The sequence below is a fragment of the Caenorhabditis briggsae genome, assembly GCF_000004555.2.
Source record: "Caenorhabditis briggsae complete genome, chrV, whole genome shotgun sequence".
Lineage (NCBI taxonomy): Eukaryota > Metazoa > Nematoda > Chromadorea > Rhabditida > Rhabditidae > Caenorhabditis > Caenorhabditis briggsae.
Genome location: NC_013488.2, coordinates 12770040 through 12792342, shown reverse-complemented (window position 1 = coordinate 12792342; position 22303 = coordinate 12770040). Strand labels below are relative to the sequence as shown.

General features: G+C 40.8%; 10 protein-coding genes across 10 annotated transcripts in view; 6 read left to right on the top strand and 4 right to left on the bottom strand.

Annotated features, from left to right (window-relative positions):
* Positions 1-1194, bottom strand: part of CBG19110 — a gene marked incomplete at both ends in the record, with an annotated part of 1491 nt that extends 297 nt beyond the window's left edge. The window contains 3 exons of the mRNA XM_002637357.1: positions 144-455; positions 506-972; positions 1039-1194. Coding sequence (XP_002637403.1) covers positions 144-455; positions 506-972; positions 1039-1194 — 935 coding nt within the window. The remainder of the gene's footprint in view (positions 1-143; positions 456-505; positions 973-1038) is intronic.
* Positions 1195-1499: 305 nt separating this feature from the next.
* Cbr-gei-6 lies at positions 1500-5548 on the top strand (the record flags this gene model as incomplete). Its single annotated transcript, XM_045237900.1, has 5 exons — positions 1500-1580; positions 1636-1764; positions 2070-4335; positions 4394-5114; positions 5254-5548. 5 exons carry the CDS (start codon positions 1500-1502, stop codon positions 5546-5548), a joined length of 3492 nt encoding a protein of 1163 aa, XP_045096678.1.
* Positions 5549-5829: 281 nt separating this feature from the next.
* On the bottom strand, positions 5830-6670 carry Cbr-fkb-3 (the record flags this gene model as incomplete). The annotated part of the gene is made up of 2 exons (XM_002637355.1): positions 5830-6258; positions 6311-6670. 2 exons carry the CDS (start codon positions 6668-6670, stop codon positions 5830-5832), a joined length of 789 nt encoding a protein of 262 aa, XP_002637401.1.
* Positions 6671-7102: 432 nt separating this feature from the next.
* On the bottom strand, positions 7103-7730 carry CBG19107 (the record flags this gene model as incomplete). The annotated part of the gene is made up of 3 exons (XM_002637354.1): positions 7103-7114; positions 7385-7528; positions 7725-7730. The coding sequence occupies 3 exons, from the start codon at positions 7728-7730 to the stop codon at positions 7103-7105; spliced, it is 162 nt and encodes a 53-aa protein (XP_002637400.1).
* Positions 7731-8080: 350 nt separating this feature from the next.
* CBG27168 lies at positions 8081-8221 on the top strand (the record flags this gene model as incomplete). The annotated part of the gene is made up of 1 exon (XM_045237899.1): positions 8081-8221. One exon carries the CDS (start codon positions 8081-8083, stop codon positions 8219-8221), a length of 141 nt encoding a protein of 46 aa, XP_045100189.1.
* A 123-nt stretch (positions 8222-8344) lies between these two features.
* CBG19106 lies at positions 8345-9108 on the top strand (the record flags this gene model as incomplete). The annotated part of the gene is made up of 3 exons (XM_002637353.1): positions 8345-8453; positions 8498-8566; positions 8633-9108. The coding sequence occupies 3 exons, from the start codon at positions 8345-8347 to the stop codon at positions 9106-9108; spliced, it is 654 nt and encodes a 217-aa protein (XP_002637399.1).
* A 251-nt stretch (positions 9109-9359) lies between these two features.
* On the bottom strand, positions 9360-9930 carry CBG19105 (the record flags this gene model as incomplete). Its single annotated transcript, XM_045237898.1, has 3 exons — positions 9360-9403; positions 9449-9698; positions 9832-9930. The coding sequence occupies 3 exons, from the start codon at positions 9928-9930 to the stop codon at positions 9360-9362; spliced, it is 393 nt and encodes a 130-aa protein (XP_045096677.1).
* A 777-nt stretch (positions 9931-10707) lies between these two features.
* On the top strand, positions 10708-12328 carry CBG19104 (the record flags this gene model as incomplete). The annotated part of the gene is made up of 3 exons (XM_045237897.1): positions 10708-10911; positions 10956-11794; positions 11839-12328. The coding sequence occupies 3 exons, from the start codon at positions 10708-10710 to the stop codon at positions 12326-12328; spliced, it is 1533 nt and encodes a 510-aa protein (XP_045096676.1).
* Positions 12329-12673: 345 nt separating this feature from the next.
* CBG27167 lies at positions 12674-13510 on the top strand (the record flags this gene model as incomplete). Its single annotated transcript, XM_045237896.1, has 3 exons — positions 12674-12683; positions 12952-13021; positions 13330-13510. 3 exons carry the CDS (start codon positions 12674-12676, stop codon positions 13508-13510), a joined length of 261 nt encoding a protein of 86 aa, XP_045100188.1.
* Positions 13511-15420: 1910 nt separating this feature from the next.
* CBG19103 lies at positions 15421-22195 on the top strand (the record flags this gene model as incomplete). The annotated part of the gene is made up of 11 exons (XM_045237895.1): positions 15421-15761; positions 15807-16255; positions 16305-16471; positions 16520-16635; positions 16685-17602; positions 17653-18229; positions 18277-18822; positions 18869-19159; positions 19219-21382; positions 21430-22079; positions 22136-22195. The coding sequence occupies 11 exons, from the start codon at positions 15421-15423 to the stop codon at positions 22193-22195; spliced, it is 6279 nt and encodes a 2092-aa protein (XP_045096675.1).
* Between the last annotated feature and the right edge of the window lie 108 nt (positions 22196-22303).

The window sequence follows — 22303 nt, the reverse complement described above, 5'->3', positions numbered from 1 at the left end:
TTTTTGACCCCAAACTTTGGCAAAATGTTTCCTATAGTTTTCTCCAGTTTTACCCAAAGTTTCAGCCAGATTGGAACACTCTCCGAGTTTTCGCGGAGTTTTTTTTTCCCCTTTTTTGCCGACACCCTGAATAACCCCATTACCGTTTTTTGTTTAGTTTTCTTTCATGTTCTCTGATGAAGTATTCTCCACTTTCAATCTGCTTATCGATCTTGCTCATCACGGGTGCTGGTGGGAATGGAGTGTACTCTCCCTTCGGTTTCATCTTATAAGCCTTCTTTTTCTTCGCTTCCTTTGTAGTTGATGCTGATTGCACCTTCTTTCTGTACTTTGGAAGATATGGATCCCAGTTTGTATCTTTAAGCTCGTCATTTTTAGCGAGTTCTCTCTTAATCATCATAGATTTGATGTTGTAGATAGGGTGAATGTTCTTCATGCAATCTGTGACGATTTGGCTGAAAAATGGTGGTTGTTTTTGGTGTTGTGATATGGCTAATAGACTTACTTGATCTGTTTGAGTCCGGAAAGTGGTCCAACTGCACAAACAGTTCCTCCTTGAACACAAACGTAGCACTGAGTCAGCAGCTCCAACGCCTTCAATGTAGCACCATCGTTTCCAATCAAGCGAGCTCTCCGCTTTACGAATCGCTCTTTGTTTCGAACCATTGAGGAGATTTTGATAATTTCACAGTAGATTTCGTCCTCAAGGACGCGGATAGCCTGTTCGTATGGAACACTACGGGATAAAAGCTTGAGAACTTCTCTAGCTTTCATGATAATGTAAGGGTCCCAGGTTTTCCGTGTTGTTCGAACACACATAGTTCCTTCTAGCAAATCGAGGTCGGCTTTCAAGTGATGTTCTCCAAGAGCTTTTTCAATGAGCGGCCAGCTTTCTTTGATGTATTTCTCGCGATATTTAGGAAACAATGACGAGAAAGAAGATTCTTGAAGGAGTCCATTTGGATTGTCCTCCTGAAATCATCATTCGGTTGAAATTGAGTTTTTTTTTCTATTTTTTTTTGTGAGGAACAAACTAACCTTGCTAAAAGTGTTAATATCCCACCACTCCGGGTCTTTTTGCGGTCCAAATATTTTAGCAGTTTCTTTTCTCGTCTTCTTTTCCTCTTCTGGTTCATCAGCCCAGTCGGGCTCGTATTCACCACGAGGCTTTGCTTTATCACTAGATTTATTCATCTGAAAATCAAAATTGGTTGCAGGTTTGAGGAAAAATGTGTCAAAATTGCAAAAAAAGCGTATTTATTAAAAAAGAAATATGCGACAAGACAATACATTCATTTCAGAACAGCATGCGGCGGTTTTGCAAAAACTGCGCGCCCGCATTGCGTTTCGACTAGTTCAGTTGCTCCGCCCACTTCAGCTGTCGATTAATTGTTCACCCGAACCGAGTGGCATATGATCTTATCAAACTACTCCTCTATACATTCGTTTGTACTTTTGACTGAAAATATCTCCGTTCGAACAAAAAAAACTTTCAGGTAATGGACGACAATACAGATGATGCTGAAGAGGGACCCGTTTTGGCACCGCTGGAAACTGAATTCAGTACTGAACAAGTCGAAGTGGGTCTTTATTACATTTTAATAAAACACAGTGAAAAATTTTATTTATTTTCAGACTTTGCAAGAGGTTATCATAGAGGAATCCACATCCGCAGTCGATGAAGATTCGAATGACTCCATAGAGCCTATACCATGTGAAACTTGTGGCAAAGCTGGATCGCTTACATTTTACAAAAAACTCGAGGTAATTTATTTTTTCAAAAACTAGCATGAAACCGAGCTAGCAAGTCTTGAAGATGATCTATGATACCGAGTATAAGTGGCCAGTTATCACAAAGAGCTTCAATTATTGATTAGCTCATCTTCTTCATTTCTAACACTCGACTATTGAGCGAAAATATGCAAACGTCAAGGTAGTCGCGAAATCTGAATATCTTTTCCTTTAACATTAATTTCATTGATTTTTATTTCTGTTTTGGGTGGTCAAGAGAGAACGATGATCATTTTTTTCCGCTCGTATCAGTCTTCACATGAATTTAATAATTGCAGACTGGAAGTAAACCCGTGGACATATACAGACACCTTTGTCATTCATGCCACTCCTATTTTGGAATGTGCTGCAAAAAAGTACGCGGATGTTTTTCATATGTCACAGAAGGTGAGAACCGTCATTTCCGTTTTGTTTCAATCATTCCGATAATTACAGAGGGCCGGACATTAACAAAGTCTGAAAGAGCATTTCACTTCGGAGCTGGAAGAAACTCATCATCACAGTCTGCTTTAAACAATATTGAGACTGACACACAACCGATTCCTAGCACTTCCAACGGTTCTGAAGAAGTTCTGTTGGAAAAAAATCCGGATGAGGGAATTGACGAGAAAATGGATGTAGATGATCTTGAGGAAAATGAAGCAGAAAAAGAATATCCAGCTGAAGATGTTGCTGAAGCAGTAGAAGAAGATCTCTGTCTTGGGGGAACACTGCAAAAGAAACCAGCTTCTAAAAAGAAACCAAAGAAACATGCGTTTGTTGGTGGAAAAGCCAAGAAACCCAATTGGGGTCGAAGGAAATCTCAAAGGAAAGCTGTTGACGGTCCATCAACAAGTGTTGATATTCCTGCCGTAACCGAAACTAGGAGTGTTGGAAGACCGGCTAAAACACGAACTCAAAAGTCTGTTTCTCCTGTTGAGGAACCGAAAGCAAGAGGACGACCTCTTAAAAATTCTCAAAAAGTTTCGAAAAATTCTGCAAATATTCCATCGACCTCTTCACAATCTCCATCAGAAAACTCAGCACAGTCACGAGAATTCTCTTGTCAGACAGAAAATGATTTGCTTCTGAGCTCTCTTTTTCTGGAGGACGCCTTCAATAAATCAATCAAAGAAGGTTTTGGAGAACAAATTTCCTCTCGATTGAAAGACCAGCCATTGATCTTACGGAAACAATTCATTTTCATGCTGAACACAATACACGAACAAGAGAAACAAATTTGTCGGTATAAGGAAGTGGAAGAAAAGTATTGTGAAGCTGCAAAGAAGTTGAAAGACTTCGGCAGATCTACTCGATTATCATTTTCTGACGAGTTTCGATGTGTTCGGGCTGATCTTCTAGAGCGGAAAGATGAATTTAAAACGAATCAAGCAGAGCTGATATCGATGTTCATCAAAGAAAGAGCTACGTATGAGGAATTCAAAACGCAGATGCTCCAAAAGTTTGAAGATCAGAAGCTAGAGAATTCTGCTTTGGAAGCTAAAATTCAGTATTTGGAGCAAGACCTCATTTATGAGAAAGATAAAGCAGAGTTTTACTTGAGGACTCGAGACGAGTATGAGAAAGAGCGAAGTGCAGCAGTGGCAAGTGCAACTGAAGCTCAGGCACATTTAGAGGATAGGCTATGGCTGGGAGAACACGAGAGATGTACTGGCTGTCAGACAATCACAAGACAAGTCAGGAAAATGGAACACGAACGCGATGAGGCAATGATCAAGAAGAAAAAAGCGGAGGAAGAACGTGATGAAGCTGTCAAAAATAGAAAAGAAATGGATAAGGTCGCACAAACTTTGGGAGTCGAATGCGATAATGCCAGATACGAGAGAGACACTTTCAAAGCCAGTATGGATAGGCAAAAGAAAGAAAATCAGAAGTTGACGCAATCACTTGCAGGTAATACCTATTTTCTTCTGATATTTGAAAATCGTAATTTCAATTTTACAGAAAAGGAAAAAGAACTTCTACAAAAGATCAATGAAGTGAAAGCTGTTACACCGAAAGCCTCGTCTACCCCAAGAAGTGTGGCGTGTACCCCATCGTATGCAGAAAGAATTACTCCTCCTGAAGATGGCGAAATAATTGATTCACCCCCACAAAGGTCTCCCGTAGTGGTACCAAGTCCAAAAACAACTCCGAAACCCGCCGAAAAACCTCTCATTCAAAAAATCGTCGAGAAGAAAGCTCCGGTTATAGCAACTGGTTTTGCGTCGTGGATACCAAAAGATAAGATTGATGAACCTGCTCCAGAGATACCGACTGCTGTTTCTGCATTTGGAGTTCCACTCGAAGCACAAAAAACGAAAGAACCTGAGCGCCCGAAGTTTGCCCCATTATCGCAACCGACACCATGGGAGAAGGTGTCACTGGACAAAGCAAATGCATCCGCACCTTCTAATTCGCTTTCTGAAACCATGGCGCGAGTTCGAACAGAGTCATTTGCTGGAGTAAACTCTTCTCCAGCTTACGTTTCGAAAACGTACACAGACGAGATGAATCGAATGATGAACTCTAGGAAACGGGCCAGTGATGTTGCAGATTCTAACAGTTAGTTTTATTTTTTTTTCTTCTTCTTATAATACTTTAAATAATGTATTTTTTGTAGAAAATATTCAACATGACTCTTCTTCGCCACCGATTAAGAAGAACAAGCCAGTTGCTCCTTCACAAAACCCAGTCCACACACCATCTCCGAAGAAACCGATTCAATCAACGCCTGCTCCTTCTGCTCCTCCGACCAAAACTTCTGTTCCGATCAAAACCAATCCTGGAATTGCGAGTGTTGGCAGCTTAACGAGCATTAAAAAGATTCCAAAGCTCAGTGAGAAACCTCCACAAGCCGAGTTCGCGCCAGCGTTAGGATTGGCAACGAACAACGATTCGTCATCGATACCTGGTTTGAATCTGGATCAACTGGATGAGAAGACAAGAGAAGAGGAGAAAGCTGAGATGATGAAAATCAAACCGGCAGCTTCTAAACCGACTTCTACAGTGCAACAATCTACTCCGAAGGTTCCTGCTGTACAGAATAATCAGACTCCCAATGTTACCCAAACTCCGAATCCAACGAAAATCCAATCACCACAGAAAAAGAAGAAGAATGGAGGCAATAAAAACACAGGTCGTCCGGATCCGTTCGCTTTTGCACCTCCTATGCCGTGGCAACGGAATAACGAAGATTCTCCACCATGGAATAACCAACCACCCGCACGTCAACAGCAGTATGGTATTCAGTCAAATCAACAACGATGTTTTCAAATGGATTTGGGACTTGATAGACCATGGAGTGATATGCCCGGACCACCAAGGAGCGGAGAGAGACAAAGGTAGGGTTTAAAGTTTTGAGCTGTTATTGGAAACCAAAACTTATTGAAAAAATAAGATTTATAGAAAAAAGCCTGATTTAGTTTTAATCAAGTTTGGATTTTTGATGAAAAATTAAAATTTTATATGCATCAGTTTCAGCTCATTCTCTTCCTTGCCATGGCATCGCGATCGATTCGACTCTGTTCCAATGCAGGATACGCCATTTGGAAAAGTGCCAATCCAGGATAATTTTGCATCGAGACCAATGCTTCATCGGCCTCCTCAACATCCATCACAATCGGCGTTCTACAATAATCCCCATGATAACAACTTTTTCCGCCCACGAGACTTCTCCCCACCCCAACCACCGCATCAGTCCAGAATGTTTTCACCGCCGTCTTTCGGATATTCAGGACCTCCTAATAACGGGCCCCGATCGTTTTATAGTAATTGAAAAAGCTCATGCTTTGATTATATCTAGTTAATATGCTAATTTCTAATCAATGTTTTACTGATCTCCAAAACTAGACACTCGAATAGACATTTTTTACCTTTTTATTGTGTGTACATCCCCTTCCTTTCAATAAACTGGTTTTAGCTTTTTATTTGAAAATTTCCTCATCCTTTCTATTTTTGTGTTTGTATTTTCACAGCTAATTTATTTGGTTTTTAAAATTTATTAAATTTGGGTCTTTCAATTCATAATTGATGCTTCAGAAATAGTTGGAATATTTTCTATAGTTCTTCTTTTCCTGGTCTGACAAGTTTTTGGAGTTGGAGATCGAAATGAAGAAATGAGTTTCCTGGAATTGCTGGTGGTCTTCCTTTCTCTCCATAAGCGAGCTCTGGTGGAATGACAACTTTTCTTCTCTCTCCTTCACACATTCCTTCCATAGCAATGTCCATTCCCTTGATCACTTGTCCAGTTCCCATTTTGAAAATGAATGGACGGTTACGGCTCCAGCTTGAGTCGACAAAAGTTCCATCTTCGAGATACAGAGTGTACTGTTGATGAAGGGTATCTCCAGCAGTAGCCTTCTCGGTGCAATCCTCAACTTCGTGTGTCACATGAATATGAACGCCGTCTTCAGTGATCCATTTGTCTCCTGGTTTTGGGCGGAAGATTGATTTGAGCTCGACGAAATAGTACAGGGTGTCTCCTTTCTGAAATTAATAATTAATCAGCTTTCCAGCATATTCAATAAAAAAAACTCACTCCTTCGACCTCTTCTCCATCCTCATCGAATCCTTGCTCGGGAGGAATGATGACTTTTCGCTGTTCTCCAACGCACATACCTTCCATTCCAATATCCATTCCGTGAATAACTTCTCCTTTACCCAACGTAAAAGTGTATGGCTTCTGACCAAAATTACTTCCGATCACTTTTCCTTCCTTGTCGGAAAGCTTGTAAAATTGCTCTAGCTGATCTCCTGGCTCGGATTTGATCTTGCATTTCGAGTCTCCAATCTTTTTGATAATTTCAATTTTGATTCCCTCTTCGGTGGTCCATGATCTGTCGTTCGCGGCCCAGCATACTACGGCCAATAACGATGAAAAGATGATTGATTTCAGCATTTTTTGGCCTAGTTACTGTAACTTTTGATCTCTTTTAATAAGGTCGCAAAATAGGAGAAAAACGGTATAAAGGCACCACTACACGTGGAAGGAAAGAAGGAAGCGACGGATATCACGTCGTTGTGTAGCGTCTTGCAAGTGTCGCCCCTTCTCATCTAGTTTATTCCGTTCTCGGTGGCTACCGCCACATCTTCAGGTTTTCTCCGCTTAGTAGTCCGAATTAAGAGAAGAGACGCAGAGAGACCTTCACCTTTTTTATCGTCGCTGTGAATCGGTGGTTATCAGAATAGGCGATTTTTTATTCAGTCAATATAATTCAATAAGTTAGATAGCCAGCAAAAAAAGCGAAGAAAAGCAGGGAACGTTATGATTAGGATCGGCAAGGCGTTGTGATTGAATTCAGGACGTTTTGAAGAGCTTATAGTTTCTTGGTTAACGGCTTCTCTGAAAACGAATTTAAAAAAAATAATTTCCATACGAATACAGTATTCCCTCTAATAGAAGCCCACCCCTCAGCCGCCAATTTTGAGCACAATTATCTCGATTCCTGTGCAATATATAGAAATTTTGTCAACTGATAAAATATTGGCAATAATATGATAAATGTTTTATCAGTGGACAAGGGTTTGATATCTTTCAATGGAATAGAGATAACTGAGCTCAAATTTGGGTGGCTTCTATTAATGGAAATACGGTGTTTTAGAACCAACTCACTTTTGATTTCAAAACGATTCTGTCAGTGAAACTTGTGTAGATGAGATTCCCAACCACCAGTAGAATGAGTGACAATGAGATGAATATCACGAATCCAGCAGAGACTCGCACCATCAGCGCAGCATAGTCATACGGTTTTTCGATCTTAATTATAGGGATTGATATGAAAGCTTAGTGTTGAAAAATTAGAGTTGAATTTAGTACTTTTTAGTTTGACTGATTGGAGAAAGAATCTCCAGCAGATCTGCATTTTTTTGAAATCAGATACACCATTTTCGGCTGATTACAACGCTTTCGAAAGGGTTTTTTCCAACAATACAATTTCCAAAGTCAAACTTACTGTCATTCTCGGCGAAAATAGTTGAAAGTTTGCTCAAAAGAAGACCGCTGTTTTGGAGCCAATACCTCCTAATCGTGGGAAAAGAGTAAAGTGAATTTCAAAGTGATGCGAGGGAACGTATCATGAGGAGCGGGCAGTTTGCTTGAGAAGAGTTTGTTGAGAGCATCTAGCTCTGTGTCCTCTGTCGCGAGAGGACACTTTGAAAGAAAGAGAAAGTGGGGCGGGTAGAGGTTTTGTATTGATTTGCGGACATATAACAGATGGGCGAAAAGTCAGAAGACAAGAGCCACCCGAAAATCATTTCTATCGGCTCATTTGTCATGCAATGGGTGTCTGGAAAAAGGCAGATGTAATTGATGGGATGGCAAATTGATGGTGATTCTGAATTTATTGTGATGTTCCGAAACCCTCGTCTTCAAATACAAGAATATGAAAAAAAATCTGAAGAACAAAAAGAAAAAAGACAAGATAAGAAGTCAGGAAATAAGAAGTCTTAGGGATGGGAACTGCATCTTCTTCAAATAATAGAAGTGCCCATCCTGCAGTTTCGATTTTTCCGAATCCTTGTTCTTAATTTAATGACCTCAAAGACCTAGATCTAATTTTATTCTCATTTCAGAATGGCGAACGCCAACATGACTCCGATGCCTTTTGTGCGAAAATTTGGATCTGCGAGTACAACTGCATCAACAGATCGAAGTTCTCCTACTTCAAGGGACGATGATTCAGGTAAAAGAAAAATTAACTCGTTCCCAGCATTTTTGCATTTTTAGGTAAACAGTCACTTTCTGCGTTAGCACAATCTGCATTCCCATCTAGATACGACCCAAATGCGTTTGTCGGTTAGTTTCCGTCCCCCCCCCCCAAAATAACTATTGAATTTATTTTTCATGAATTCTTTTTTTCAGATATCTCTGGCGCTGCCATATCGGCTCCAACTGTCACAGGAGCATGCAAAAGATGTGGATATCCTGGACATCTGTACTTCCAATGCCGAAATCACATTCAAGTTAAACCGAATCAATCAACAAAGGCCTACGAAGTCAGTTCGACGTCATCTGAATCGAGTGCCGATGAGACGCCGCTTGTCGCTCTGGAAAAAGAGAAAGAACGAAAGAAGTTGAAGAAGTTGAGAAAGAAGGAACGTAAGGAGAGAAAGCAGGAAAAGAAGGCCAAAAAGAAGCTTGCTCGAAAAGAAGCCAAGAAGAGACGCCGTGATTCCAGCTCTGAAAGTGATTCTGATTCTGATGATGATCACAAGAGAAGGAAAAGAAGCAAGAAGAGCAAAAAGGAGAAAAGAAAGCGTCGGCACTCGTCTTCATCGGATTCGGATTCGGATACAGACTATGAGCGTCATGACTCAAAACGTCGTAGAAGATCATAAATAACTTTTTTTTCTAATATCAACCATATCTATTCATTTAACCACCCTTTTTAATTAATTGTAACTTTAACGAGTTTCCCCTTTTCTTTCTGTGTCAGCATTCCCCATACTGTGAAGTTACTAATAAGCTAAACGAGACTGACTTTATTTGACTTCACATTAATAATGAGATCATTTTTCAAATTTTTTTTGACAAGAGTTTTAATGATCCGTTTTCCCTTCATAACATAAATCAATTTTTCGATTTTAATTCATCCATCATCGACGTCCCTTTTCGGTGCCAGCTCCGTAGATACTGTAAAAAAATATTTTTTCGATTATTCATCCGGATGTAGCTTACCTTCTGCGTAAACTTCCGGATACTTGGACGCCAAAATTGTTTTGAACATGCGAATCTTTTTGAAAATGAACTCGAGATCCGTTTTCATCTGCAGAATCGTATCCTTGTGTCCTATCGAATCCTTTTTCGCTTTCTCGATTCGACGGTCCCCCAATTGAGCGCAATTCATCAACATTTCGTTTGTCTTCTCGAATCTTTTCAGACTAAAACAAATTTTATGATTAGTGCGTAAAAATTTCTGGATATTTACCTCTGTCTTTGAGTATCAATTATGCTCTGAATCGTAAATTCGTCGATTTGGGAAGTGAGCGCGTCGATGAGATGAGGGGTTTCCTAAAAAATCATTTTTTGCTTTATTTCTACAAAAGCTATCAGTTTAGTACCGGTGCATCTAGACTGCTTCCTGTGTTTCTTGAAGGAAAAAACGGGTTCCCAGGTAGCCGTCTCTGTTGTTGTTGCTGAAGATGTTGTTCAGACGACATGGTTAAACTGAAAGAGGCATATTTATTAGTAATAACCGAAATAAATAGTTCGTTTTTATTGTAACCAAAAAGAAGCTTCAGAAAAAGAAAAAAGGCTGAAAAGAGCGGTAATTATTGGAATTAAAAAAAGTGGGACCTGGAAAATTTCGCGGGCGGCTTCCCGGTCAATTTTCGAGGCCTTGTCCCAGAAACACTACGGTAGTAAACGAACCTTATTTCTGTGAATTTAGTGGGATTTTCTGAACAAAATTTAGATTTCTTGGAAGAAAATGATCACTAGCATCCTTAAAATCTGTTTCTCATCGAAAAACCAAACTTAATTGCGAAAGTAGCTCGAACGAAGCGAAAATGTGAAATATTACGTTTTTGCCGCACTTTTTCGTAAATCAAAAAAAGCTACGCCTTTCAAATTTTCAGGTCCCACTTTTTTTAATTCGACAATAGTGAGCAACGAGTGGTTTGTGTGTCAGAGGCCTCTAGAGGAAAGCATTATTGATTCCTGCGCGCGTCCACATTCGCTGACACGCAATTAACAAGTGTTGCACCTCTTCTCAAGACTTCTCAACACCTTCGTTATTCAATGAAGCATTGACGATTGATATGCGCATAGTCAAAGAACTTTTCGTTTCCGCGGAGCTGGCTGCGCAACAGTTTTCCTTTGCGCTATCGATTCAACAATGTTCAGTCAACTGATGTTTGTTCACACTGCGTTTTTACGTTCATTCGCTCGTATTCATGTCCAACACCGCTTTTAAGCTTAACTATTTTCAGGTTTTGATGCCAGTTGTCAGAGATGAAGGTGAAACGAAAGCGCTAGTGTACCACAATGACATGTTAATGAAGAAAATCATTGGAGATGTCGAGAAGTTCAAAGATCGTAATTCGTTGGAGCTGACGAGTCAAAGATTCAGACTATTATGTTTACAAACACCAATCAGTAGAAGGAAGAAATATGCGATTCGATTAGAAGCAGATCCTAATGTAAGCGTAAAGAAGTTGAATGTTCTCCGAACCGTTATTTCCAGTGGCCCGCTGTATTCACGCTTCTGATGCGACCACGAAAGTATTCTTCTCGTCTATCCATTGTAACGTGCTCAGCTGATCCAGAGGACAAACGTCAGGAGCTTGTTAGTTACAGATATAAAGAAAACAAGCAAAATGCACACGAATTCTACGAAGGTGTCCGCAAACGTCTTCTGAACCAGATTGTGGAGTTTGAAATCAAGTTTCGACGGTTCACAATCGGAGTCCTCGAGGAAATTCAAACTTTTCCAAATTTGAATCGGATCATTGTCAAAAATGCTCGTAACTTCTCCGCGGAGACGGATGATGAACCCGAGGAGCTCGTCGTGCTGAATCGAATCACATCTCTTGAACTGACTCTTGATCGTCAATGGAGCAGTGAAATTGCCCGAATGAAGCGGCTAATTGGACCGAATCTGAAGCACTTTTGCTGCTACGTCACGCCCTGCCAGTCTAAAACTCAATGGTTTATCGAAGAAATCATGGTGGAAATGGCGATTCATAATGTCGAACTTGATCTTTGTCGATTGGTCTTCCCCGATCCACAAATTCCACGAATTCTAATCACTGCCTTGATCCAATTCATGTCTGAAAGATCAAGAATCATGCAAGTGTTTGTGTCCACCGACTCAGCTGATATCATTCCAATGAACAATCGGGCTCCGGCCGTTGGAATACAATTCAGAGATGAGGAGGATAACACATTGAAACTTCTCTACGATGCATGTCCACTCATTTTTCAACAAGCACACACTCTACGAATCTCAAATTTGCACGATGATAATTGCGATCAACTTGATATTCTTCCGAAGCTTTATGCGATGAGAGAGCTTCAAATTTCGTAAGTCCAATTCATTCTACCGTAACCATTAGGACGTTTTTCAGATGCACTTCTCACAAAGAAGAACTCTCTCCCATCGATGAACTTCTTCTCAAAATCCCATCCACTGTGAACACTCTCACCCTGAACAGTTGCAAACTGACTTCAGCCTCTATCGATATTCTTGTGTCATCGACATTCGAAACTATCCAGAATCTTCATCTTGTCCAGAATGGATCTTGTAATACTGTACAAAACTTTGTAAAAATTCTTGAGGGATTTCCAAATCTCAAAACGTTGGAAATGGATATGGTCATACCACATTTGATGTTTCCAAAGATTGTTGAGCATTCGAATCTAGAAAAGCTCACCGGTTTCACAAATCGGAGCGCGCCCGAGAAATCACTTCAAATTGTGAGTTCTGATGATCTGTATCAAGGGAAATCAACACATAAATTTCAGCTCCGTAATCACTTTAATCACGTCTGTCTCAAGAAAGTCGATCGCCAAAATCAATATCTTTTCCTGGCCAAGCCGATCCGATCTCAATTATAACTCTCCTGGTTCAAATCTCGTCACCTGTGATTCTCTACACACCCATCCGTATCTCATACTTTACAGATCATCATTTTCGTGATAAATCATAATAAATCATTGCATGCCTATCAAATTGTTGTATAATTTTCCCTTTTCTGGTTGTAGACCAACAACGAAAATATTTTTTCTAGAAAACCTCTCCGCTATTCAAGCTTTACTTTAGTATGGGCGATGTGCTCCGGAATCTTCAAGAATTCCGAAAAGAGAAAGAAAAAGAAAGAACGAAATTAGAACAGGAACATGAAAAGAAGAAGAAGGTTGAGAAAGCTGAAGAAGAGAAAATAGCTGAAAAGAAGATGCCGAATGGAAAAGAGTGGGATTTTTTGACTAAATCCGAAGCGGTTCCCGAGGGTTATGGTGGGTTATTCGAAACTATTATTATGATAAAAAATCGGAGCTGTGGAAAAGGTGGCCGTGGCCGAAGGCGAAAATCAGTGAAAAAGGAGATAAAAAGTTTTAGGTTACTGTAGTTGTCGTTGTGGACACTTCGGCCAATTTTTTCTCTTCCACAGCTCCAATTATTTGCACCAGAGTAAAAATGTAAAACTTTTTTCGTTTCTAATCCGTTCCCCGATTTTCAGAAGAAAGGAAATGGGTTTCAACTTCACTTGCAATTGGTATATACGTTATTGGTCAAGCTTTGGCAGTTTGGTGAGTAGTAGTAGTAGTATATATCTGCAATTATCTCCCCGTCGTTCGTTGAAAAATTGGCCAACGGACATGAGGGCCGAAGAGAGATCGACATGACATATGTTTGCCGAGTGAACCCACTCGAGAGAGTGGAGGATAAAGAGAGAATGGGAGTGCCGGGCTTTCTGTGCAACCCATTGTCTTTCTGGTTCCTTTCGGTATAGAGTGCTAATTTTGGACATTTTCCTAGAAGAAGAAGTAACCTCTTCATTCGATTCCCATTCGAAACACAAATTTCGAAACAAATTGAAAAATTGAATGAATTCTAGGGCTCATTTCGGATGTGTCTTCTTCATTCTTTCACTCATCCTCTTCACATACTGGAATACTGGAAGACGACGTCACGGCGAGATGAGCGCCTATTCAGTTTTCAATGACAATTGCGAGAGGTTGGCTGGAAGTATGACCGCTGAGCATTTCGAAAGAGACATGTTGAGACAAAGGAGGTGATAATCAGTGAGTTCTTTTTGCTTAACAAAATTATACAAAATCACTTGGAATACGGTAGTAATTGGTTCCAAAAAAGCATAATATAGGATTTTCAATCTTAAAAAAGTGGTTCCTTTTTTTTCGAGCGACCATCAGTCACTTCCATTATTTGATGGGGTCTAATCCATTTTGGCGGACGGAAACGAAACGAAAACGCCAGCTCACATTTCTTCTCATTTGTTTATTTATACGAAAAAGGCCAAAAACGATAGATGTGTATACATCTCATTTTCATAATTTATTATTCTGGTACAAAAAATCAGTGTTCCACAGCTACAACTACAGTAACCTAAAAGTTTTTCGATTTTCAGAATTTATTTTCTCGTTTTTTACTGACTTTCGTCGTCGATTTCTGTCGGAAAATTATAATGTTTTAGAGTGAAAAATCTAAAACCGAAAAGTCACTAAAACCGAAAAGTTATATACGGAAAATAAATGTTTTAAAAAATACTGTAGTTGTCGCTGTGGGACCTCCGACCACGCGTACTAGCTTTTCTCTTCCACAGCTCCAATTTTGTTGTTCCAAGGTACCTCCAGAGGGCCTTTCTATTAGAGGGGCCCTTCTACATTGAGAGTCCTAATACAGTTTTTACGGCAATTTACTATTAGTTTCGTCCATTCACTTTAGTGCCAAAAGGTTTTTCTCAGGAATGATAATTTATTGGTCCCTACGGTGTCATCTCTTGGTTTCTCTATTTTTCATGTGAATGAATCCTCGGAACCCAACAAACTCGATTAGTGTTTTCTCTGTTTTCTAGCCGACGGAATCCACATCGCCCCCGCTCGCTTTCTAAGCTCTCAAAGCCACGCTTCCTTCCTTTTTTGTCCATCAAAGTGGCGCCAAATCGCGATGAGAAGGACGGACTGGCGAAGAAGATAGAACAGAAAACAGCGAGGAGCAACAAACAAAAAGCAAAATAGGCCGAATGCGACTTTCTTTCGTCTCAATCCGTCATCTTCTCGAGGGAATATCTATCGTCGTCGTCGTTGTCGTTGTCGTAGCTATGGTGGTGGGATTCAAAAAAATTTGGGGGATAGCAGAAGAAGAAGAAGGATAAAAAAGGAGACACGCATTCACCATGCATGGACCTATTCGTTTAAACTTTCTTTTGTCGCGCCTTCTCGCGCCTCACGCTTTTCCCTTCTTCTTCTTCTTCACGTCTTCTTCTTCTTATTCTCAACCATTACGGCGATGGCGCATCTGCGACCCGACTTTTTCTCGCTTCTACTTTTTCTTTTTTCGAGTTTTTCTTCTTTGCGAAATTCGAGCCCATTGGTGGTGTGCTTTCTCCTTCCAATCGGGTGCTCTCTGAGCCGTTGGTAGCCTGCCCCAAATTGAGTTACACTTTTCTGGTCTTCTCTTCGTCATACATCCATCTCCGTGCCCAGAATAAGCAGCCACACTCTTTTTTGGTAGAGTAAGACCCCAGAAAAAAAAACGTTTGTTTATGTTGACCGAACCCTCTTTGACTTATATACTATGAAGGAACCTTCACCATTTTTTTCCGTGAGAGCAAAAGAAAATCGAAGCTAAGTAGTTCAACTTACAACTTGTTATTGCTCGTGATGCGCATAATAAGCTCCTTTTACACTTATTTTTTCAGAATCTCCTTCTCCTCTCACTGACCATCCATTCCATATACGTCTTGTACACTGTACCATAATTCATTCTTCTTCTTTTATCTGGTGTTTCTTTCAAATGTGATTTTTTGTATTCATATGGGTTTTGTATTCTTTGTCATGTATAAAACTTTTTTTGAAACTTTAATCTTGCGACGTTCTATTTGTATGGTATCCGGATCCATCGTCTCTATCTTCTCCTTTCTAACCGTCTCTTCTCATAAATGTTCTTTTACAGATTCAAAAGTTTCATGGATGAAACCCATAGTTTGTTACTGAACGAGGAAGCTCTTGAGGCTTGTCCTGAGCAGAAGCGTCCAGTTTTCATATACGAATGGCTTCGATACTTAGATCGGATACTTCCCATCACACAGAGGGAAGACCTCAAAAATGTGCAGAAGGAGTTACAGAGACAGTTAGAAGATCGACTGTATACTGTAGTGGGTCCACCGACGAGGAAACTGCTGACACGATGTATAGCACGGGTTTACGCACTTACTGGGGATATTGCCTCGATGAACAATCTACTCAACAATTGTAATGATACACTTAAGAACAAGGATGAGTCTCCGAAGACAGTGCAAAATAAATTGTAAGTGTTAAATTCTTGCCTCAAGTTGACATATATTCCTTTCAGAGCAGCGTTGTCCTGCCTCGCAGCTCTCTACGATTCCATGGGCAAAATGGCGGGTAGATCAATTGAAGACACTCTAGCGATCTCCAAAAACTGGATGGGAACTGCAGTTGCTCATTCTCAAGCACACATCATGAATACGTTGGCATGTATGGTAAAGGCTCTTGGTTCTGGAGACTCTGTAACATACAAGAAAATCCACACAATTGCCAAAGGCTTGCTACAAGATAGAACCCTGTGTAAAACTCCTCATGTGAAGATTGCCGCGCTGGAATGTCTGACAGCTCTTGTACCATTTTACACACCAATTTACACAACTGAACTGGAAGCGTCTTGCACGATGTGCATCAAGGTTCTAGAGGGATCCACGTATGAGTTGAGATGTGCTGTTGCAAAATTCATGGCTCAGTTGCTTGCAACTTCCATGAAACCTCCACCTGGAGCTGCGTTGAGTATGCAGAACTATAATTATTAGATGGGTTTTCAAATATTACTTTCCAGAAGGAAAATCAAACCAAATGATACCAGTCACACCGGCTACTGTAACAGACACACTCAATCACTTGGCGTCTGGATTCCTTCGTGGAGGTATCGGAGGCTTTTTGAAAACTAGTTCTTCAACATTCGCAACTATGGGAAGATCGGATATTCGAATTGGAGTCAGTATTGTAAGTTTAACAATATTTTGAAAAGAAAACTAAGAAAGATTATTTCAGTGTTATGTAGAAATGGTGCGAGAAATGGGATCGACTTGGCTCGAAAAACATGTGAGAGCAGTTTGTTCTCATATGGTAGATCTGGCATCGAAGTGTGGACACTTAGCTTATACCCAGTAAGATTCATGTAAATATACAACTTGAATATAATTTTGATGGTTGCAGAAATGCTGCTCATGTCACCGAGGCACTAATCATCCGTCGATGTATCTCTTTCATTCTACGTCAAACTGTCGGGGCATTGCTGGGAGAAAATGCCCAGACAATCGGATGCAAACTTTTGGGAGAGCTTCTGGGTCAATACGTAGATCTTACGAGCATAGGAACAGGGGATAATTTGGATTCGTCTGTTGATAGCAACGATTATGCAAATGGCTATGCAGTTATCGTGATTCTTCAAGAAATTTCTGTTCTTGTGAGACAAATCGGATCATCTGTTATGTCACTCTTCACTGAAGCTACTGGAATCATGGAGAATATTTTCAAGTGCCTTACTCATCCACTTGCATCTGTTAGATATTCAGCCGCTTGGTGTCTTCGATGTGTGGCAACTGCTGTTCCGAATCTGATGACTCCACTAATCGATAGATGCCTTCCAAGACTAGACCAGATGTCTTCTTCATCCAGAGCTATCAGTGGATTCTCCATGGCTCTTGCAGCTCTTATAGCAGCATCAAACGACAGTTCAAAGCTTGGAGTACCCTACGCTAAACCACTGAAAGTACTGGATCTCGCTGAAGAAATGCTTCGAACTGCAACCCAGCAACCAAAACTGACAATTGCCAAGTTGGAATCTGGATGGAATCTCATTAATTCTCTGATCCATCTCGGACCATCAGTAATGAAAGAGCATTTGCCACGTGTCATGAAACTTTGGAAGGCGGCATTCCCGCGAAGTGCACGAGAAGCTGAAACTGAGAATAGCAGAGGAGATGCATTCTCGTGGCAATGTGCCATGGTTGCTCAGGCAGGAGCACTTTCAGTAATGGAGGCAGTGGCTTCTGAACCTGAATTGTGTTCCACAAGTAACGCACTAGAAACCATGAAAGTACCTATCGAATGCAGTCTTGTAATGATGTCACAGTAAGTTTCAACCGTGCTGAAAAAAGTAAATCTAAATTTGAATTTTCCAGAGTTGGGAATCTCATCAAAAGTTATGGAAATGAAATGAGGCAAGCCAATTCAGTCGTCAGAATCCGTCTTTACCGTCTCTTGCTGCTTCTTCCGCATAAGAGTTTTGAAGGAAGCTACGTGGCTCTTCTTCGGGAGCTTGTCGCTGACATTACACTATCAGACAACTCGCAGAGTACGATGACGACTTCTCTGCCAATGACACAGTTTACCGGAGTTGAAAAGGTTCTAATTTCTCCACTGTACAACGCAACAGACTATTCTATGGTTGAAGACTTGGTAAGTTATCTTTTGGTATTTCTGGCTCAACTTTCATATTTGCAGTTACAAACACCAATATCATCTGTTGCGATTGGAAACGTTGAAGAAGATCTCTCCAATCTCATCCGAGCATCGGCTTCACAAATTGGAGACTCATGGCCTGAAAACGAATCTGAAGCGTTGACGTGCCTAAATACTGCTCTGTTAACTTATGGAAAAGTTTTCCCATTGGTCAACAACAAACACAAACTTCAAATTACCAATCACTTCTACGACACAATTCAAACTGCAACCAAAAATGTTCCAAGAAAACAAGCGGTACGATTTATTCATGCTCTTTAAAATCGTTATTTTTCCGGTTTCAGATTTTTATGAATGTGCTGACTGCCAAACTTCTTGCTTACAAAACTCTTTGTGAGCAACGTGGGCCTAAACTGGAAAATGAGGAATTACAAAAATCATCGTTCAAACTGATCAGCTCATCACTCTCCAACACATGCCCAATGACTCGTTTAATCGGTGCAGAAGCATTGGCACGCCTTGCTCAAGCTGTTGGACTTCCACAATACGTTGCTGAAACTGCGCAGTACTGCTTCAATATGCTCAATAGTTGCAAGGATGAAGTGAATCGATGTGGACATGTTCTTGCTCTCGGATGCCTTCACCGCCACGTTGGATCTCTTGGAAGTGGACAACATCTGAATACGGGTGTTTCTGTGATGCTAGCCTTGGCCGAGGAGAACAAAATGCCAAAGGTTCAAACGTGTGCCTTGGTAGCAATGGCGTTGATAGCTGAAACTGGTAGTGGAATGTTCCGGGTTTTCGTGGAAACCACATTGAGTTCATGTCTCAAACTTCTGATCTCGACTCCAACTTTTGTAGTGGATGTAGTACAAGGAATCAGTAAATGTGTAAGTAAAGTTCATTTTGGGCACATCAAAGTTGGTTCTTTTTCAGCTAACTGCTCTCATCACCTGCGTTGGACCGGAACTTAGCTGCCCAGGAGTTATTGATGGCGTTCGAACCTCGCTTCTTGCTGCTTGCGCCATTCAACTATCCCATTCCGATCCTTTCGTTCAAGCAGAAGCGATTTCAGGACTTCAACAGATGCACCTCTTCGCTCCAAGATACGTTCATATGGCTCAGCTCGTCGTGGATATCAGTTCACTTCTCACTTCAACACATCTCGTCATCCGACGACAAGCAGTCAGTTGTTTGCGGCAACTTGTCCAAAGAGAGTCAAAAGAGGTTCGTACAAAAAAAATATTCAAAAAAAAGAGAACATAACACAATTTTATTTTTTGCAGGTTCGAAACCATGCTCAAGTGTTGGTTCCCCAAGGAATTGTGGAAACAAACAAGAAGAAGTTCGCTTTACCAGAATCTGGATTAGAAGGAGCACTGTTCGGGATGCTGGATACAGAAGTGAACAAAGAGTTGAGAGTTCATCTACAAGAAACACTGGTCTCGTTGGTTCAAGGAACTTCTGGAGAGCTCTTGAACAATTGGTTGATGTTGTGCAAGGAGATTCTGGCAACTTCCAATGATCATGGATTGGCAAGGAAGAAGGAGGAGAAGAAGGAACGTGTGGAAGAAGATGGAGATGATGAAGATGACGAGGAAGGCGATGATGATACAAATCTGGCTGGAATTAGCTCATTGATGGAAGAAGATAGAGGAAAAGTGCAACCAAGATGGCCAACGAAAGTATTCACAATGGAAATCGTGAATCGATTGATGAGTGTTTGTGACACAGAAAGAGCCCATTTGGATATGGCTCTGGCGAAAGAACTTCAAATAACTTCAGTTGGAAAGAATGATTATCTGGTTCTCCATCTTTCGGATCTAGTTCGAATGTCTTTCATGGCTGCTACTTCTGATAACTCCTTACTTCGAATTGCTGGATTAAAATCTTTAGAAGAAGTGATCATCCGTTTCTCGTCTTGTCCAGAACCTGAATTCCCAGGACACATGATTCTGGAACAGTTTCAAGCGCAAGTGGGCGCCGCTCTCCGTCCGGCGTTCACTGATGACACGCCCAGTAATGTGACGTCAGTGGCTTGTCAAGTATGCAGTACTTGGATTGGAAGTGGTGTCGCCAGGGATTTGAACGATTTGAAGCGTGTCCACCAGCTGCTTGTGTCTTCTCTGAACAAACTAAAACACGGCTCGATCAATGTACAACTCTATAGCGAAAGTGCTGCCACACTCGAAAAGTTATCGATTCTGAAGGCGTGGGCGGAGGTATATGTGACAGCGATTGAGCAGGATCGGATGAAGAATGAAAACGAAGAGGCTAGGGATCATTACGAATACAACGGAAGTGGATCACTATTGTCTCTTGTGGAACCAGAAACCAATTCACTAATTGCTTATTGGCTCGCTACACTCAATGATGCTGCCCTTCTTGCTCTTCCTGCTCACTATTCTGAAAAATTCTTGAGTCGTGGAGGGGCGTTTTTCAATGCTCACAGTGCTGAAGCGTGTCGGGAATATTATCAACTTTGTTGGCCTCCAATTCTTCTTGCCTGCTCTACCTGGTTAAGTAAAAACAATTTTGAACTACCCTCTGGAATTGAGCTATCACCAGAAACAGGATCAGTGTGGAGAGATGAAGGAAACATCTCCAGATTCTATCTTCTAATCGGAATCGCCGTTGAATCATTGAGCAATAAAACAAGACAAATTGAAGATGAAACTATCCAAATGTCAGTTAAATCACTAACTCGATTGCTTTCTTGCGAGTGGTGTCAAATGCATCTGATGAGTGACGTTCCAGCTGCCATCGAAATACTTTGTGTTCTTCATAGGAGTGTTCTTACAAGAGATTGCCTCACAACTCAACTTCAGTGCATCGAATGCGTCCGATCTATCATTGATGCTGCCCAGTTGGCTATGAGAATCTGTGCATCTAGAGATATTTCAAATGGAAACATGGAGAATGCAGATACACTGAGAAAAATCCCAAATGTTTTGTTCAGTGGGTCAGAAGGCGGAAACGAGGGACAGATTATCAATGAAGGCGGAGTCAAAACTGTTAGCTACGCAGTTCTAGAGCTTGTAGTTTGTGCGATTTTCAAGCAGATGCCACAAATCAATTCCGCACAGCTGAAAACCAACAGTTTAGCTGCCCTCCATCTACGAAAAGTGGGACGGCTCCCAGCGGAAAGTACTCATTTAGTCATCAAGAGTATGCAAATCCTGGTACAAATTCCAAGTCTATGTTCACCGCAAGCTAAAGTCACTGTACTCCCAGTCATCATGTATCTCTTACTTGGCTTCATTAGAGAGTCGGCAAGATTAGATGAAGGATCAATTCAAACCGATCGTGCTGGACATCTTTCTGCAATTGCGGCGGCTGCAATTCAATCTATTAGGAACATTGTCAGTCAACCACCAGACGATGAGACTGCGATTAGCTGGAAGACTATAATGAGAAATGCATTTTATTCCGTGCTCAATATGGCAGAAGGTATGTCGCTTTCTTTCGGACTCCAACATCAACCTATATGTTTTCAGAAAACGAACGAATTCAACTGGATAAATGCGTGATTATGTTAGCTGCCGTAGTTTTCACTACATCTGCTCCAGTAGACGTTGTTCTTGGTCATCAGGAGTCGTTTAGCAAACTCATTGTTTTATTGAAACGACATCTTCAAAGTGACAATGTTGCTGTAGTTATGAAGACTCTCCAATCGTTAGGATCAATATTTGGGCGGAAAGGGTTCGGAGGGATCTTTGTGAAATATCTTGGAAAAGAGATTATGCCAGTTGTGAAACGATACACATTGAAAGTCGACAATGAGAACGAGAAAATTACGGAATCCGATTTGGCCATCGTACAAGAGTGTATGAAAGTGATCGAGGTGTTGGCGATGAATGCAAAAGATGGGAAACGAATCCACGTCATCTCGTTATATGTCCAACTGTTGGTTCGATTCCTTCGAGCAACTTCTCATACGGAATGGAGAAAAGTGGGAACGATCGAGAAGAAGCTTCATGAGATGGCTATTGGAAGATTGAATTCGGCGGCGTTGATGTGGCCGACGGAATTCAAAAAAGTGGTAGAATGGAATAAGGAATTGAAGGCAAGAGTAGAAAGTGCACTTCTTCTTCAATCCACAAGACACTCCCATCAAATTTCAATGGCAAGGACTCAAGAGGTGAAGGTGAGGAATAGAGAAATTATTAATTTGAAGATTTATTAATTTTATCAAATTTCCAGACAACACCAGTCGTTCAACAACCTCGAATCAGGTTGACAATGTTTGGTGCTGACACTTAATTAGCTCTGATTTAATTTCATGGGAAATGCTCAAAATCCTAATTGAACTCCTCAATACGTGCAATACACAACCACAATATACGGTTCTTTATAGTTTTTTTTCGAGTA